Raw genomic sequence first — 18,858 nt, 5'->3', positions numbered from 1 at the left:
GTGCATTTTTTTTAAAGTATATGCCTTTTATAACAAAATATAATAAAAGTATATGTATTTTGAAGGAAAATATGAGCATAACTGTATTAAACTATTTAGGATTCTGTTAAACATTGAATTATATACAGTTACGGATATTCAACCCTTTCTCATATACAAAAGTGGCAGTTTTATATGTTCTACTTAGTAATTGCAATAGGCTTCCTACGGCATCTTGAAATCCTACAGGGGAAATAGGATTTTTGTGTTGTTCACAGCTATATCCTTAAGACCTAGAGCAGTTTCTGAAGGCGAACCTAGTCTTGTTGTGAAATGTATAGGAAAAGGATTGATAGTGATAATTGCATTAAAATAGGAGTGAAAATGGAAATAAAATGGAAACATTTTAACTGCACCGCAGATAAATCAATTAAGGAACCAATTCAGTTCCAGTTGGCTCAGTGAGTTGGGTCTGGCAAAAGCTTAGTCAATGAAAATTCATCAGTGTTGGTGCAAACTGTTTAAAGCATCGGTATTCATAAACACGAATAATAACATCCCAAGCGTCACAAGAGGCTGAAAAACCTTCTGTACTCAAACTAGGAAAGGTCATGATTACTAGGAAAAATGATAGCTGTTCTTGAACCCAGTAGCTGTGTCCAAAGGCACACTTAGCCCACTCATCCAAATGCATATACTTCTTCATATCTACACACCACCTGTCAAATATAACACATGCTTCATGAATGACCACTCACAATTAGATGATTTACTTGTTTGATGCCTGTCCGATTCTTTTAACCTGGTAGACATCTGGATGGCTGTTGGTAAAGCAGTGTGACATAGCGCACAGTTGGCGGGGAACTGGGCTGGCACAGGCCTCGTGGCAGAGGCTTAGGAACAGTGGTTTTGAAGACAGATGGTCTAAATTCAGATCTCGGCTTGTCATTTACAAACATGTGACCTTGGACAGGTAATCCAATCTCCCTTTGTTTCTTTTGTCAGCAATTAAATCTCTGCATAATAAAATGAAATAGTAAACATGACCTTGTGAGCGTGGTACTTGGGACATACAGGCCACTGATGTTCAGTCAATCAGGTTATCTTGTGAAGGAATCTAGACAGTGATTGAATAAATGGCTTAGAGCATAGAATCCTAGAAATACAGCGTAAGCAGACCTCAGACATCTAAGGTATTGTGCTTCATCTCAGGCAGTGCCTCAAAGAGGAATCAACTTAAAATTCAGAAATATATTTAGTTTTACATGAAGTTGATTTTTGTGCTCATATTGAAAGGTAATTTTTAGTAAATCCTACCTTGTCCTCTCTTCACCTACTTTAAATTCCCTTTGTTCCTTGTCATCCTCCAGCCCAGTAAAGCCAGTCTGTGAACCATGACAACAGAGATAAGGAGATATGCGCCATCCCCTTGACACGACCCCGTCACCCCCACGGGGATGGTGTCTTCCTCGTGCGTTTGCAGAACTGCTGATTATTCTTCTTTAAGAAATAATGACATGTCAGGGCATGAAACCTGGGGCCGCTGATTTATTTAATTAAGTAAGAGTGAACCTGCACATGCCTGCGCATAAAAAGTAATCGCTTTATGTAACGGGAATCTTGGCTTAGGTATGTCCTTTCCTCAACGAGACAGCATCTAGAAAGATCGGAAGATGATGTATTCCAATAGAGTGTGTGCCAAGGGGACTGAGGTGTGTGCAATGTTGCATCTTCATTATAAATTTCACCCTGAGACTCAATTAACAGGCCTCTTATTCTCTTTCATTAAAATCACTTAAAAAAATTAAGGCAGCAGGGTTTTTAATGAGACCACAGAGCCAGCGGTGCAATCCGTTGTGCCCCATGAACTTCATTCATTTCCCACGTGTGTTTGTTTCCTGTCGGAGTCGTGACTTGAGGCTTGTGACACTGATATGGGGATGTGGTGGCTGGGGGGCTGAGAATCCTTGGATTCTGAGGGGAGTTAGTCGTTCCTCTCACTTGCTACACACACACACACACACACACACACACACACACACACGAAACTATCTCTCTCTGCTTTTTCAGGGCACAGTGTACCATCACTTCAAAGCTCCTAACCCTAGTGGGGAACCCTGAGCCTAGCCAGGGAACGTGGCCCTCTTCTCTGGTGCAGACACCAAAGATTTCCATCGTGTTGGGCAGGTCCTTTCTCCTGAAGGCAGGGGCTCTTAACTTGGGCTCCATATGATGCTAGGGTCTGGGGAGCCTGTGAATTCCCTGAAATGATTTGTATATACTCTCTAGGAAGAGGATCTTTTTGTATTCATGATCCAAAAACAGTTAAGAAACATTTACTATAGCTTTGCTCTGATCTTTTGAGACCGAAAGTATTGGAGGAAACTTGGTTCTGGGAGTCAGAAGGATTTCCATTTGAATTGTCTCCAGTGGATTTTAGCCACATAAACCTTGGGCAAGCTGCAAAACTTCTCTGAACCTCCATTTTTCTCAAATGTAAAACAAAGGAAAGAATGTCCATTTTAAGGTTAAAGTGACAGGTAGACTAAATAGAGAAATAAGAAGTAATTTTCTTTTTCTCCCTCTTTGACCCATGAATGAAACGAAGCAATTTGTCCTATTTTGTTCCTTGTCAGATTTTTCCAGACACCCATAGCAGTGCCATGTACACAGCAGTCACTCGAATGTTGGTTGAATGGATTGTTGGATAGATGGAATGTCTTGGTTTAAGTACCTACCTGGGATCTCTCAGTATGGTTCCTCAAAGCATTGACTTTCTAAGAGAAATTTTGGTGCTAAATTGGTTTTGCCAAGACCTTCCCAGGACGTGTGCTCCACGGCCTGTGCAAAATCTTTCAGGATACTATGACACAATTAGATCTTCTTCTCTGCTGAAAACCATGGTCTGCTGGGCCTTGGTCTGTATCAGGGCTGGGCAAACTATAGCCTGCAGGCTAAATCTGGTGTTGCCTGTTTTTGTAAATGAAGTTTTATTGGAACGTGGCCATGCTTATCAACTTACATATTGCCCCTGACTGCTTTTGTGCTATGGCAGGGTTGAGTAGTTAGCACAGAGACCATGTGGTCTTCAAAGCCTAAAATATTTATCTGCCTCCTTTTGGAAAAAGTTTTGCAACCCCTGATACATATTTTCTGTCGTCTTTGCTATAACTCTGTAGGCTTGGTCTAAAGATGCTCGTTTTAGACCAAAGACTGGGAAGCTGAGACTTAACGGAGTTAAGTATCTTGACTGAGACTGCACAACTTAAAATTGTGAGGGTTGGAATCCAGGCCTGTGTGATTCCACAGCCTGCCAAACACTGATGCCTCTCAATTAAACCCAAACCTAGCTTAACCAGTTTCATCTTCCAGTCCTTCCTGGTGAGCATAATGGGCACGGGGAGCAGATCAGTGATTCCCCTGGAGTTGTGGTGGGACCTGGCGGACCTGGCATTTGTCAGCAATCTCGTTCCAGGCTGCAGTAGACATTGTGTGAATGCAGAAGTGGGTAAGAGGGTGGAATGAGGATCTCAGGGACTCCTAATGTGGATGGCAGAGCAATGTGGGAGACTGTTGTTTATGTGCAAACAAAATACTGCTCCCAGGGCCAGGGGACTCGGCGTTCCAGGAACGTCTTTGTTGATGCTGAATGTGGCATCCACTCTTGTTTGGTTGCCTTTGGTGAGAAATGTGTAATACATGTGCATTTTCAGCGCACAGCCACTCGACAGAGCCTTGCCTGCTCTGGGATATGAGACCATAAGAGTTTTTGACCTACACCCTTTCTCCCTGCTGCCAGGCCCTCATTGGCAGATCTGACTCCAAAAATTCAACACGAAAGTTCTTTCACAGTGAATTAATCCTGGTGGAAATTGGATTGTTTCAAGGGTTTACAGATGAAGTTCTGTGCTGCTTCTGTTAATACTCCATCAGCCCATTATTGCTCATTCTCACCTGACTTTCACCCTTCCAGTTAATCTTTCTAAGCTGATAAACTGGTTAAACAAAATTGGGGAAATGAGCTATTCCTGCTTTAATTGACTGCATAGCAGCATTTGGCTTGTAACTGAGACAAGCTGATGATAATGCGACAAAATTATAGCCACCTGACTGGAAATCACACAGTTGGGTAATTTATCCACCTGTCAAAGAATGTATTATTTGAAAAATGGCTGTAATGTTAATCCATTGTTACATAAAAGTGGGTTAGTGACGGGAGAGGTGAGAAGGATTAAGAAGGCTAAAACGGCGAATGTTCTTTCTGATAGTCAGCATTTGTTCTTTGCGGCCTGCCTCAGGGGGAGTGTCTGGGACTCTGTCTCCATCTGTCATGGAGCTGCGGATGGACGATTCCATGGAAAAGCTTCAGGCTGGACAGGAAGCAATCAGAGCTATAATTAACCTTCTGTTTCATTGTGTTCTCCACCAGTGACCCTTATTTCTCTAAGGACGAAATCCTCTAGTCTTACCTTGTGGCTTTCACATTCTCTAAAGTTAATGAAATCTTTCAGTTTATGCTGAAAATATAAAAAATGGGGCTGCTCTAATTTAAGTGAGGGTGGAGGAACCTGGTAAGATTAAGTAACGTTTCATCTGTGGTGCCAGGGTAACTCTGCAGGGAAATAATGGGTTGATTAAAAATCTTGGTCTCTTGTTTAATTATTTAGCAAGAACGCTTCTTGCAGAAAATTACATTTCTCTTTACAGCCCTTTTGGTTTATTCCTAACATAATTTAGTGCCCAGTTATTTTTCCCTCAACCTTCAAAATATACAAGTAGCTCTCAAAATCAAGCCTTTTTTTTTTTTTGGTCTTTGACATGATGCCAGGTACTTCTCATGGGTCAACGTTGTTGACAGTTTGTATGCTTTAAAAAATGTTTATTAAGAACTCATTACAAAATTTAGGGCTACCGGATAGAACCTAAAGGGTAAAGTCAAAAGTTATAAATGATTATTGAAAACTTTGGGGAGAAATTGACATTTCCATTTATATCGAAGAGGCAGAGTAGTGGTGGTGCCCTCACTTGCCAGATGAGGAAGTGTAAGGCATAGAAATCTATGAAGGTGGTGCTTCCTAGTGCTGGACAACCCAGGTGTACTAAATGCAGGCAATTATATTACTTTGGGGGAAAAGCAAAGCATGTTCATGGACTGGTAAGGGACTTACCATGTGATAATTAGTTCACCAAAACAGCTGTTGGCGATTTCTGGTGTGTTTTCCCTGTAGCTCGCCATCTCGCTATGCTGTTATTCCTGCACAGTTTCTTTTGCTGAGTTGTTTTCAAATGTGCATTTTCATTATTGGGCATGGTTTTGTGTATGTGTGTGGCTGTATTTGGGGGTGGATGTACATAAGGCTTGTATCACTTGACTGCCAGCCTTGCTGAGCTCACATGTTGTCCCTGTTTATGTGTTTGCCAGGGAGAAATGCCTGCTGCCTCTCCAGTTGGCTTTGGAATCCAAGAATGTGAAGCTGGCCCAACATGCTTTGGCAGGGATACAGGTACGGTTCTCACGGATGCAGCAGGATGACAGAAATGGACAGACCTCTTTGGCAGCCAAGAGCAAATAGTTAATATTTTAAATGCCATCTGTTTAAAGATAGAAACTTGTTGGAACTGGGTAATCATCAGAGAGGATAACAGGATTTTCTTATATTTACTGACGTCTCTCTGTGCACAGCCTTTGTCGTCAGACATTGACTCATGGAAACTCAGTTAAGCCCACACTGACGTGAAATATTTTCTGTGACATCCAACTTTGAGGAGAGTAAGGGATCCCAAGGGAGATACCTCGAGTTCTGTACCAACTCAGATCTTATCTGCTTTCAACATATGTGGTTCCAGGAGTTCCTGTTGTGGTGCAGCAGGATCAGCGTGTCTTGGGAGCGCTGGGACGAGGGTTCGAACCCCAGCCCAGCACTTTGGGTTAAGGATCTGGCATTGCCGCAGCTGCGGCTTAGGTCACAACTGCAGCTCGGATCTGATCCCTGGCCCAGGAACTCCATATGCCACTGGGAAATCAAAAAATGAAAAAAAAAAAAATCTGTAGTTCTGTATCATGAGCAATGATAGCACGCTGGAAAGATTTTGTTTTGTTTTCTGTTCTAGTCAGGTTGGTAAATGGATTAATGTGTTTTGTTTCCAGAATAAGATTGGGAAGAAAAAAGAAATTTGGTCTAATCAGAAAAGTCAGATTGTGCAAATGCATTTCCTTCCCTGAGCATTTGTTTTGTTTTACTCATGTATAATAGGTCTAATTTCAAAGGTGCAAAGGTGATGGCTATGTAACTATATTGATTTTTTTTTTTTTAAGTGGTTTGGTATCTAAGTGACAGGCACTGTGAAATTCAAGCCTGCAGGGAGTCCTTCATTGTGCCCAAGGATTAGGGACTTTTATTGGCTGTCTTTGCACCTCAGTATGTACTATCTCATCCTTAATTCTTTAAGTTCAGAGAGGACCCTAATACCTTCTAAGAATTAATACATATGAAAGAGTAAGAAAATTATTACTATCCCCAGTGGATTGGAATTAGATAATGTATATTTCAATATGCAATAACATTACAATTTAACATTGTCAACAGTGTGATTAAAAACTTTTAGAGTTCCCCTTGTGGCTCAGCAGGTTAAGAAACTGACATAGTATCTGTGAGGATTCGGGTTTGATCCCTGGCCTCACTCGGTGGGTTAAGGATCCAGTGTTGCCATATGCTGCAGTGTAGGTCCAAGATGTGGCTCAGATCTAGTGTTGGTGTAGCTGTGGCGTAGGTTAGCAGCTGCAGCTCCAATTCGATACCTAACCTGGGAACCTCCATATGCTGCAGGTATGCCCCCCTACCCCCCAAAAAAGTGAAAACAAAAAACTCTTTGCTTTATTCTAAAGTAATTGGGCTAACCATAAAAATGAGTGGGAGTTTGTTTTGACCTGCCACTCAGGTTCCCTCCTCTCTAGTAGTGTATAGATTTTCTGTTTAGTTACTTTTTTTTTGTCTTTTTTTGTTGTTGTTGTTGTTGTTATTGTTGTTGTTGTTGCTATTTCTTGGGCCGCTCCCGCGGCATATGGAGGTTCCCAGGCTAGAGGTCAAATTGGAGCTGTAGCCACCGGCCTACACCAGAGCCACAGCAATGCGGGATCCGAGCCGCGTCTGCAACATACACCACAGCTCACGGCAACGCCGGATCGTTAACCCACTGAGCAAGGGCAGGGCCCGAACCCGCAACCCCATGGTTCCTAGTCGGATTCGTTAACCACTGCGCCACGACGGGAACTCCTGTTTAGTTTTTAAAAATCTTCAGTCTTTAAGTTATAGTCCCTTGTTTTCAGAGGCTCACGTAATCAGGGGGACTTCACTGACCCAGTGGGAATCGAGTCTTCCTCTCAGCATCCCTTGTGACCCATCTCCCATTAACTTAAGGTGTTTTTGTTTGTTTTAAGAGCTTTATCACTTTAAGTAAAAACAAGTTTGTATGTAAACTAACTCCGGGCTGGCCTTGCATGCACTGCGTGATCGTCAAAATTCCCTTTTGAGAGAATATCAGACCACCATAATATAGCCAATATTACAATAGAGTGAACTACATGATTTTTATAATTTTCCAGTGCATGTAAAAGTCATGTTTACACTATGCTGTAGTTTCAAGTGTGCAGTGGCACTATGTCTGAAAAATTGTACATAGCTTGATGAACAAATACTTCATTGATAAAAAATGTTCATGATCATTGAGCCTTTAGCCAGCTGTAGCAGTAACATCAAAGATCACTGATCACAGATGATCAAAACAAATAGTTATGTGAAAATTTTGAAATATTTTAAGAACTACCAAAATGTGACACAAAAGATAGGAGGTGAGCAAATTCTATTGGAAAAATGGTGCCTGTAGCCCTGATTGATACCCAGTTGCCCCACACATTCATTTTGTGAAAAACACAGTACCTGCAAAGCACAGTAAAGTGAAGTGCAATAAAGCGAGGTATGGCTGTGTAGGCAAAATATCAGGGAGTCCTAAGAAAAAGGTTTGAAATACTGGTTTCTTGAATCTGCAGTGGCATTCAGCTAAAAGAGGACGGCATTACCCTGGATGAATCAGCGTTCCAAAAATTCTTCATGCCTGCAACCCTATGCTGCACTGGACAAGGAAGAATTTGACAGGGATAAATATAAAACCTATCCTACACTGGGGTCTCAAAAGCCAACTGCCCCAGGACAGAATGGGAAAGAACAGCTTAATTGCAGCCCTTGTGAGTGAGAACTGGGGGATTCTAGGTGAGTCAGTGGAGACTGTGCTGAGCTAATTTGATCTGAGAATGGGATTAAATTTAGGCATTGCTGTTTCTTCAGTTTTAGGCAATAAACACATTTAGTTATAGAACTAGAATTCAAGAGGTGGGCATTGCTAGGGTTTGGTGCAGGAGTTGCAGAGGGGCCACCAGAGATCCCCTTTCTTTCTTTCCCCTCTGCCATTTTCAATTTTTATCATTTTAAAAAGACTAATTTTTTTTTAGAGCAGTTTTAGGTTCACAATAAAGAAAGGACGCTACAGCACATGTGAAGCACCCCTCCCCATCATCAACATCATTCACCCAGGATGGCACTTTTTTTTTTTTTTTTTCTGGCTATACCCATGGCTTGTGGAAGTTCCTGGGCCAGGGACTGAACCCCTGGCACAGCAGTGACCCAAGCTGCTTCAGTGACAATGCTGAATCCTTAACTGGCCACACCACCAAGGAACTCCAATCCTTTTTTTTTTTAACCAAGGATGAGCCTACATTAACACATCATAACAAAAGCCTGTAAGTTTACCTTAGCACACACTCTTGGCTGCTCCTGCGTTTACCCTCGTACCTTTGAAGTGTCACATTCATTCTGAAGGCTACATGTTAAGGAGGAGACTGTGAAACCATGTCACGCAGAGAACGTTTGATGGTGCCTGAGAAGTTTTTGCTTGGAGAAGAAGAGAGCTAGGTGGACTTCACAGCTGACTTCGGACACTTTAGAAGTTTAATCTGCTTGGGAAGGATGAGGGCATAGATATTGGAGGCAGGAGGGTTTGGGTACAATCTCAGAATTTGACGAAATGTAAGAATTGTCCTCAAACAGAGGAGAGCTGTTCTGTGAGATGTAATAACCTCTGGGAAACTTGAGGAAGTGACTGTCTTCTTGTTTAGGTTTTTGTGGGATTGATTTTCTGATGAAAATGTATTAAGATTTGTGGATTTCATGACTAATTCCTGAGTAAATGACAGCTCATGTCAGGAAGGACAAAGGTAAATATATGAAAAATCGAACTTGGCTGCCAGACCTTCTCCTTTCCTGTGACAAAGATACATTCACAATGGGTGCTGTGAGTGTGACCCTTGTGAGCTGCTGGATTCCCCTTGACACCTTCGTCTTCCATCCCCACCAACCAAATGACCTATATGGCTGCCATGTTAGAATCTCGCTTTGTAGAATTTGCAGTGAATTGTCTAATAGCAGGAAAAGGTCTTTGCCAAAAAACGTTTGCCAAAGCAAGCTTGATGCGGTTTTCTTTTGAGTGGCACATAGCAGGAGTTCTTTCCTAGCGGCCTCCGGTGACAGGCCTCTGGAGTAAAAACATTATCCTCAGCACATAGTAAGATACAGCAGAATAAGGCAGCAGGGGAAAGCCTCTCTGTGATCACTGCCTTGTGCCTCTTTACAGAAGCTTCTGGCGGAAGAGAGGTTTGTATCCATGGAAACGGACTCTGATGAGAAGCAGCTGCTCAATCAGATCCTGAACGCTGTGAAGGTGACGCCTTCCCTCCACGAAGACCTGCAGGTGGAAGTGATGAAGGTTGGTTTGACGTGGCTCCCGGTTTGCGTCATTGGGACGGGAACACACACTGCCCTCCTGCCGTCATTGTTATCCTTAAAATGCCCCTGCCTTGTGGTCATTTGGAATATAGGGTTATTATCCTTGCTTATGTGTGCTCCAGAATTACCTGGATTATTGAACAGCAATGACAGCTAAGTGGAAAGGTACAACTTCAATGAATCGGTAAGGTTTTTGGCCTCATCCCGCTTATCAGATGTTGTTAGGAAATGTATTTATGACTTTTTGAGAGAATGTGCGTATGTAGCCGGCTTGGGGTAGATTTGATCATTTTGGGTTTCTGCCTGCCTGTATATGTTAAAAGAAAGCAAAGACCTAATGATGTTCTGACATATACTAGGGTTTTAGAGGAGTCCCTGTAGGAGAAGAAGGTATAGGAGTTCCTTGGGAGCCATATCAGAATCACATCTTTATTTCCATCCTCATGTTACCTCATCCTTACCTCCTGCATTCTAATTGCCGTCTTCCTTTGGGGGGCGGTGTCTCTTCTTCCCCCTTTCCCTTGTTTTCCTCCCTTGAGAATCACCATAATTAGGAGCCCCTTATACCATCTAGAGGGTATTGTATTCTGTGGCAGAAAAGGAAAGAGATCTCTATCCCAGAACAGAACCTTGGGCCAAGTAGCATGGCCAGAACCCATGAACTGGCTTATTGGTAACGTGATCTGTCCATTTCCTCCATAGAGGAATGTTTGTAGAGAAATGTTTAAGGGTAGTTGGTGTCGTGTGATGGCTGATTTCTTCCTGGAAGTGCACTGAACGATTTTTGTCTTCAGTAAGAAACGTCACTTATTTGTCTTCTCCATCCAGAAAAGAAAAGATCAACTTCAGTCATGACATTTTCTCAAGGCCCTGGCCTCACCTTAGTCCTGTGGGTGGGTTATTTAGTGCAGCGATTAAGTGCTCAGACTTGGAAGGCATCCTGTCTGGGTTTGAAGCTTTGAATTCGCTTCCTAGTTGGACGTCTTTGGACAGCTTCCTTAACCACTCTGTGTTTTGGTCTCCTCATCTGGAGAAGAGGACTGTTGTGAGGGTTAATCAGGAATTCAGCATGGTATCTGCACAAAGCACATGCTTTCGAAGTGTTGTGCGTTACTCCTCCTCTTCCTGAGGTTTTGGCCACCACTGTCTGTTACTACAGAGTCTTAATCTCAGTGGGTGCGTCTCAGAATATTCTTACATACAGTAAACATTGAGAATCCCTGAGCTCACTGATTTTTAAGATCTCATCACCTTGAACTCTCTTTGCTTCTGGAACGTCCATTTCTGCCTTATCCTCTGACATACCTTGAGCATCCGTGCGTTCCTAGCTGCCGAAGAATCTAGACCTGTCTTCCTTCTCTGCTACCCCTGTGCCAGCATCAAGAGGGGCAAGGTCAGCTGCCATGTTCATCACTTTCCCAACTTTCAAATCTAGTCTGTTGATTTTTCTTCTACCAATAGGTCTCCAAATACTGCAGGGTGAGCACTGATGTCCCACTAAGAGACACCTCACAGATTTCATATTATTCTGGAAATTGTCCCAGGAATACAGCTTTTTGCAGAATTACAGCAACTTGTATTAAAAATTAAAATGAGAAAGTACCCATTCTTCCAGGAGCTGTGGAGGAGCAGGATGTTTAATGGTTGTGTCAACAGTAACACCTGTTTTGAAAACTTATACTTGCTTTCTAATTCCAGCCCAGTGGTGCCTTCTGCTAGCCTTGCTGAGGACAGGAGTTGACACATGTTAGCTCGACTGGAAGCCCTAGAAAGCCTGTCTTAATGGACTTTTTAATGACACCGTAATAGACCATAGTAGTTGTAGTTAAGGTCTGGGAATAGATCAGACATTTTCAGCAAAAACAAAAATAATACTCTGGGTTGCCATTCTTCACAATTAGATTTCCCAAAGTTTTTAGATGATAAGGGCCTTTGGTACATGCAGCTTTTTTTTTTTTTTTAAATGAAAGTAGGGTTGATTTGCCATGTTGTGCAAGTTTCTGCTGTACAGCGAAGTGACCCTGTCGTACATAGATTTCCCCTTCTTATATTATCTTACATCATGGTCTGTCCCAAGAGAGACATATTGTTATTTTTTAAAATTTAAACATTGGAATTAGGAAAAAAAAATTTCAATGCACAGTAAACCTAGCCTTGAGCTAGGTTTTTTTGTGGGTTCGTTTTTGTTTGTTCATTTTTTTTTGTTTTGTTTTGTTTTTGTATACCTTTATTTTAGACAAACATTTTCAGCCAGGCAGCTAGAAAATTAACGATGAGATACCTACACTTTAGAGTTTTAGTATTATTAGCATCAAATGAAACTTGGGAGACGGTGGTGTGTGATAGCCCACAGGGGGGGGCTCCATGATCATTTGCGACTTCTGAGACTTAAATTACTTGTTTGAGTGCAAAGATACATACAAGTTATAGCATTGCGGTCTTAGAAGTAAGTTTTATAACCGTTCTCCATAAGTGGGGAATTTCTGTAGCAACTGCAGGCATCCTCAGGGGTTCACCCTTTTTTTATTTTTTTGTTTTTGTTTTTTTTACCATTTCTTGGGCCTCTGCCACAGCAGATGGAGGTTCCCAGGCTAGGGGTCTAATTGGAGCCGTAGCCACTGGCCTATGCTAGAGCCACAGCAGCGAGGGATCTGAGCCGCGTTTGCAACCTACACCACAGCTCACGGCAACACCAGATCCTTAACCCACTGAACAAGACCAGGGACTGAACCCTCAACCTCATGGTTCCACTGAGCCACGACGGGAACTCCCACCCTTTTATCTTGTGATTCTGTAGTGCTTGTTGTGACTCAAGTGAAAGTCCTTGTGCTCAGTTACCACATTTAAAATGCTTTACCACTTTTTCTCCCCAAAACTAGAGAGACAGACAGAGAGAGGGGGAGGGAGAGAATGAATTGGGTGAATCTTCAGAGGGAAAGACTGGATTCCCATTACATATATAGGAAGTATATACTCATTTATTCTTTGTGCTTCTACATAACTCATTCTGATCATAAATTCTCTGAGGTAGGCATTACTTGTAAAAAATTCTCCAGTCATTTTATAGAAATATTTTGTAGGAAGATCTTTTAAAATGAGATATGGTAGGCATTTTCAAACGTCGTTCTGAGTATACGATTCAGAAGAGATAGAGCCACACACTGCAGCTTTTATTTATGTCTGTCCAGCCACGGCATAGTACATCTTTATAACACATCCTGAGTGCTGTTTTTGACAAAGCTGTGTTGTACATTTGACTCATATTTTGCTATCTGTTAGTGTTTATAAACATGAGAAATTGAGCCATGTCACATTCTTAGGCATGTGTAGCAACTGTATTAAATTCCTGGAGAGAAAATAATACAGTTCCCTCTTTTAGAAATTTCCCTGAGATTAAATAGAAAGTAGTTAATAATGAAACCCAACATTCTGATGGTAGTGTTCTCATTAATAAAGTCCCTAGACTTAAGGGTTAAAAAAAAAAGTCAGTGATGCTTCTGACAAGTTAAATAGGGATGAGGTTAGACCACTTAGTCCAGGAACTGCTGTTCATGCTAATACTGTCTACCGGAGGTGGGGGAAAGGCAACTTTGATTTATGGAAATGGCCATGGAATCCAAATTAAAATTTTATCACTGAGCAAATAGAGTGACAGACTGTAGATGATCAGGAAGGAGGTTTCTCTGAAGATGCATTACCTTTGAAATGGATTAGTCGATGGCAGGGAGCCGCTTAATATTTAGGTTAAATACTTGTTTGCTTTGGTAACATTTTTCCATGGTGTGTGCCATTTCCGTAAATGCCATGCAGACTTCATAGGACCCGGGTACCTAACTAATGACATCTCTAAGCAATTATGACCACCCCCCTTCTTTCTCATGGACAATCTTGAGTGAGGTTATTAACTGATACAGCTGGCTGAGTCTTCAAAGACTGAAGGGAATTGCGGCAGGCCTTGTGCCTCTGTAAGCATGTTAAGAGATGTGAGCATTCTATCCAGGGGCAGGTCTGCTTTGTGGATAAGGATATGATACTGAATACTGAGCAAGCCTTTAATGAACGTTCTGCTCTTGAACATCTTCTGTGCATCTTTACAGGATAGAAATGAATGTTGGTGGAGCGCCTTCCATTTTCAAAGGAGAAATAACAGTGACCAATTATTTAACATTTGTTAGTGTTAGATACGCTGGTAAATACAGTCAGACCAAGATCGCACAGCTAATGAAATGGCAGGACCGGTATTTGAACTGTAATTCAGCCTGGGGTCAAACCTGTGATCTTAATGGGTTACCTTGTCTTCTAAGTCCATCCTGAAGGACGTAGGTGGTGGTCATTAGCATCCCCATTTTATAGATGACGAAACAGAAAGGGTAATTCACGGGCTAATAAGGGGCAAAGCTGGGAGTGGCTCAAAGTCCTGTGTGTTTTGCATATCCTTCCACGACAGTGTATTCCCTCGTTAGTTACACAAGCTAGGTTCAAATATGAAGAAAGAAAGTCTCTTTCTCATCAAATTAGCTCATGGGTTTGTGTATGAGAGAGAGAGAAAGGGAGAAGGAGATTGAGTTAGCTGGGGAAAGGGAGAGAGTATCATTTTCCAATTGAGGCATTTTTATATTTTGTAGCCAAAGCCAACCCAACATCTACAGAAAATATAAAGGTGAATGACTCATGGAGAAGGAGCCTACTCTGGGTAGGGCTGGTAGACCTAAGCTTCGGGATTTCCATGTAGAACTATGATCTTACAATGTATAAGCCTGGCAGTGTGCACCTTGGATGAGAATAAGAATCAGAAAAATAACAAAACAAAAACGGAGTTCCCAATGTGGCACAGTGGAAACAAACCAGACGAGTAACCCCGAGGTTTCGGGTTCGATCCCTGGCTTCGTTTGGTGCCTTAAGGATCCGGTGTTGCCAATGAGCTGTCGTGTAGGTCACAGATTCGACTCAGCTCAGATCCTGAGTTGCAATGGTTGTGGCATAGGCCGGCAGCTGCAGCTCCCGTTCAACCCCTAGCCTGGGAACTTCCATGTGCCACAAGTGTGGCCCTAAAAAGCAAAAAAACAAAAACAAAAAACAAAACCCAAAAGAATAACAATTAGGTCAAATGGAAAGATCATTTCTAAATCTCCTCTCAACAATGTTTTAATAGCAGAGTCTGATATTTGGGTCGTTTATCCAAATGGTTAGTTTCCTATTCTAATTCTGGGCATTTGGCCTTCTCAGAATCCATTATGGAAGGAATGATCATTAGCAAAGTTTGAGGGTTAAATGGCTAAATTCTCTTGCCTTCTCATAAACAAGGAGAAATCCCTTCTTAGTCTAAAGCTGCTAAAATACTTTGGAAGATTTGCAGCAATCTCTAGTATGAACAAAAAGTCCAGTGTTTGAGGAAAACTGTCTCATTAGGAATGTACTCTTATTGAGGGTTGAGCTGACAGGCTTACAGACATATTATTTCTGCCCTTAATGCAGGGAAGTGTCTAAAATATGTGGTTCTGTGAAGTAAATGGTTCTCAGCCCGCCCTCTTCCTGCTGCTAAGGTCAAATGATGGTGGTCTTTTTCCTTTCGCACATATTGAGAAAATTCTAAGTTTTCCTCCCAGGCTTCTTTACCCTTTGGTATGACTGCATTAGATGGGCAATAAAAACACGTGAAAAAGTTGTGACTCAGCGGTAACAAGTCTGACTAGTATCCATGAGGATGAGGGTTCAGTCCCTGGCCTTGTTCAGTGGGTTAAGGATCTGGCATTGCCGTGAGCTATGGTATAGTTGCAGACTCAGATCTGGTGTTGCTGTGGATGTGGTGTAGGCCATCAGCTACATCTCTGATTAAACCCCTAGCCTGGGAACTTCCATATGCCAAGGTGCAGCCCTGAAAAGCAAAAAAAAAAAAAGTGAAAAAGTAGAAGCAAACATTGAAAACTGAGAAATGTGATTTTTCCATTAAATACTCTATGCATTATTTGTTGAGATGAAGATATTTTCATATTACCCATTGATTTCTTTTTCTTAAGCAAATACCACCCTTGCCACATGCCATGCTCTTTGAATACATTTGAGAGCTAGTCAGCTAGATATTTTTAAACTTTTCCCAATGATTTGTGTTATATAGAGGCCTTCAGTATTTACTGTGGATATTCTAAAGTTCCTAATAGAGTAATGAGATCCTCTAATTTCCTTTTTCTTTTTTCTTTCTTTCTTTCTTTCTTTCTTTCTTTCTTTTTTTTTTTTTGCGCCTGCCCCACAGCATATGGAAGTTCCTAGACCAGGGATTGAATCCAGGCCACAGCTGTAACCTGTGCTGCAGCTGCAGCAACACCGGATCCTTTAACACACTGAGCTGAGCCAGGGATTGAACGCGCACCTCTGTAGCTGCAATTGGGTTCTTAACTCACTGCACCACAGTGGGAACTCCTCAATCATTTATTCTACAAAGACCTGATTGCTTCGTATGTGTCAGGCCCTGTGCTAGGTACAGAAGATCCTGTTTGTGAAGAAAACAAAACCAAGCAAAATCTTTGGAGGCTAGTAATGGAGATAGAAATCAATGAAATAGGTAAATACACCTAAGCTATAATAAATACAATGAAACAAAACCCTAGGAAACTAAATGTGTATTTATGATATGGCCTAATGGAGGGCAGATGAAGAGGCCAGAGAAGATTGTTCTTAAGTGACATTTAAAGCAATTAAAACTTAAAGCAAGAAGTAAGAATCCAGTAGACAGGAGGATAGGGTTGGAGAAAGGGAAGAAGGGAAGGCTATATTAGTTAGGATTCATTATAGCCGGGAAAAGTCAGAAGTTTTCTTTTCTTTTGCATTAACTTAGGTCAGTTTGGGCTGAATCCCATTATCAGAGACCGTTTTATCTTAAAGTTCGTGCCTCCACTTTGTGATCTGCAAAAGGGTTCCCCGATTCCTGCCAAAAAACGTCCACATTCCAGCCAACCGGGAAGAGGAAGGGGAAGGAAACACTTCTGCTTCTTTCCATTGGCCAGGACTCAGTCATAGGTCATATGGCAGCAGCTGTAAGGAAGGCTGGGAAGTGTAGTCTTTATTTGGAGCAGCCATGTGCCCAGAATTCTAGTCTTGAAAGAGACAGGGATAGTGTTAAGAGAGAGCTGGCAGTCGGCCACAATCACTTATCGCACCAGCATCAGCGTCTGGCTTCCTTCCCCTGCTAGAGGCAGCTGGTGCTTCATCTCCTCCAGCACCTCCGGCTGGTTGTTGCTGTTGTTTTTTTCCCCCCACTATACACTTGACTCAGAGGGGAAGGGATGATGATGTATCAGAGAGGTGTGAGGTTAGCTCAGGCTGGGGACTACCTGCCTTGGCTTATTCGGGGAAACTGCATTTGTAATTTCTCCAACTAGCCAGTCCTAAACTCTTGATTGCGGCATGGTGGAAAATTTCCCTAATTACATACTGTTAGTATTGTCTTTATTCCTTTGGTGCCTACCAGAGCATCTGGCCCATGGTTTACTAATTGCTTGCTAATTTAGTTATTGACTAATGGAGGAAAGGAAACACATGGGGTAGTTTTCAGTGGCCCCACCAGGATAAATGACAAACAAAACACCTGAAGTTGTGATTATAGATAATCTGAGTTCAAAGATAAGAAAGATGGAGTCCCTGTCATGGCACGGTGGAAACGAATCCAACTAAGAACCATGAGGTTCAGATCTGGTGTTGCTGTGGCTGTGGTCTAGGCTGGCGGCTTCAGCTCTGATTAGACCCCCTATCCTGCGAACCTCCGTATGCCGCAGGTGTGGCCCTAAAAAGACAGACAAAAAAACAAAAACAACAATAAGAAAGATCAACATGGATTCATACTTTAGAATTAAAGTAACCTCATACGTCGTCAGATCCATCTTTTTATAGGTAAATGGGTGTGGTTCAGCTGCTTGGCTGGGCTTACACATTTGTTGGTAGCAGAATTGCTTTTTCAGCCATTTGTGTTTTTCCATAAAGGCTTTGTAGCAAGGCTGGGAGTTGATCTGGTATTTGGATGTGTGGTTTTTGATAGGTGGAGAAGAAAACTTTGCATATTTCTGTTTGCAAGGCTAATGTGAGTAATATGTCTTCTGAAAAAGAGTGAAACATAATGAGAGGAAAGAAATCTCTTACAGTAGGACTTCATTGAGGAACGTTTAAGTGGTCAAGTGTGCTTGCAAGAGTGAAAGAATGGCCTGGTGTAACTGTCCTATGAAACGATCTTGTTACTTTTCTTTTCAAAATACCCAGTAGCAGAGTGGTAAGAGAGTCCTTCTTGAGCTAGAATGCCTGGTGACCTTGGGAAAGTTGTTTATCTGTGCATCAATTTTCTGATCTGTAAAATGCAAACTATATTAATATATTATTATTTTATAGTCAGTCTTCAATAAGTTAATAGAAAAGAAGTGCCTAGAACAGTGCATGGTATAACAGTCAGTGTTAGCTTTCATTTTTCATTTTCATTTTTGCACTTTCATTTTTTCATTTTCATTTACTCTTATTAGAAAAGAATAAATGTAGCATCATGATAAAAGCAACACCTCGGAACTCACTCAAATTATGGTCTAGAACACTAGAAATACCACTGCTTTATGCATTTCTTCATATCTCTTTTCTTCTTAGCCTCCTCCTGTACAGTCTATAATAGGGTAATTTTTTTCTACAGTTAAGGGAGTAAAGAAGCCATGTTTATTTATGATTCCTAAAAAAGGACCTCATCATTTTTACTACTGCTGAATTGTAGCTTCTTTGCCCAAAAGAAGAATTTTGTAAATTATTATGTGTAAATTATACACCTAGATATTTTTAGGATTCTAACCATTAGCCATGATCCCACAGTCTGCAGGAAACACCCACCATTTATCTGTGCCAATAAGTTCCTTTTTTGTCCTACTAGGCGTAGTTCATATCATTTGGATATTCTAGATGAGTTTTATAATTATTAAATATTTAGCATATAGGAAATCAAGTTGTCTTTAGCCCTTTATAAACTGTTTTGAAGGGCTTAATTGGTCATGTCTATAAGCATTGAGTATAAAACTATCAA

General features: G+C 41.5%; 1 protein-coding gene across 1 annotated transcript in view; it reads left to right on the top strand.

Annotated features, from left to right (window-relative positions):
- Positions 1-18,858, top strand: part of ARFGEF3 (ARFGEF family member 3) — a 179,919-nt gene that overhangs the window by 38,902 nt on the left and 122,159 nt on the right. The window contains exons 3-4 of the mRNA XM_047770102.1: positions 5,402-5,483; positions 9,664-9,795. Coding sequence (XP_047626058.1) covers positions 5,402-5,483; positions 9,664-9,795 — 214 coding nt within the window. The remainder of the gene's footprint in view (positions 1-5,401; positions 5,484-9,663; positions 9,796-18,858) is intronic.

This window comes from Phacochoerus africanus, chromosome 2, assembly GCF_016906955.1.
Source record: "Phacochoerus africanus isolate WHEZ1 chromosome 2, ROS_Pafr_v1, whole genome shotgun sequence".
Classification (NCBI taxonomy): Eukaryota; Metazoa; Chordata; class Mammalia; order Artiodactyla; family Suidae; genus Phacochoerus; species Phacochoerus africanus.
This window is presented reverse-complemented; position numbering and strand designations above follow the sequence as displayed.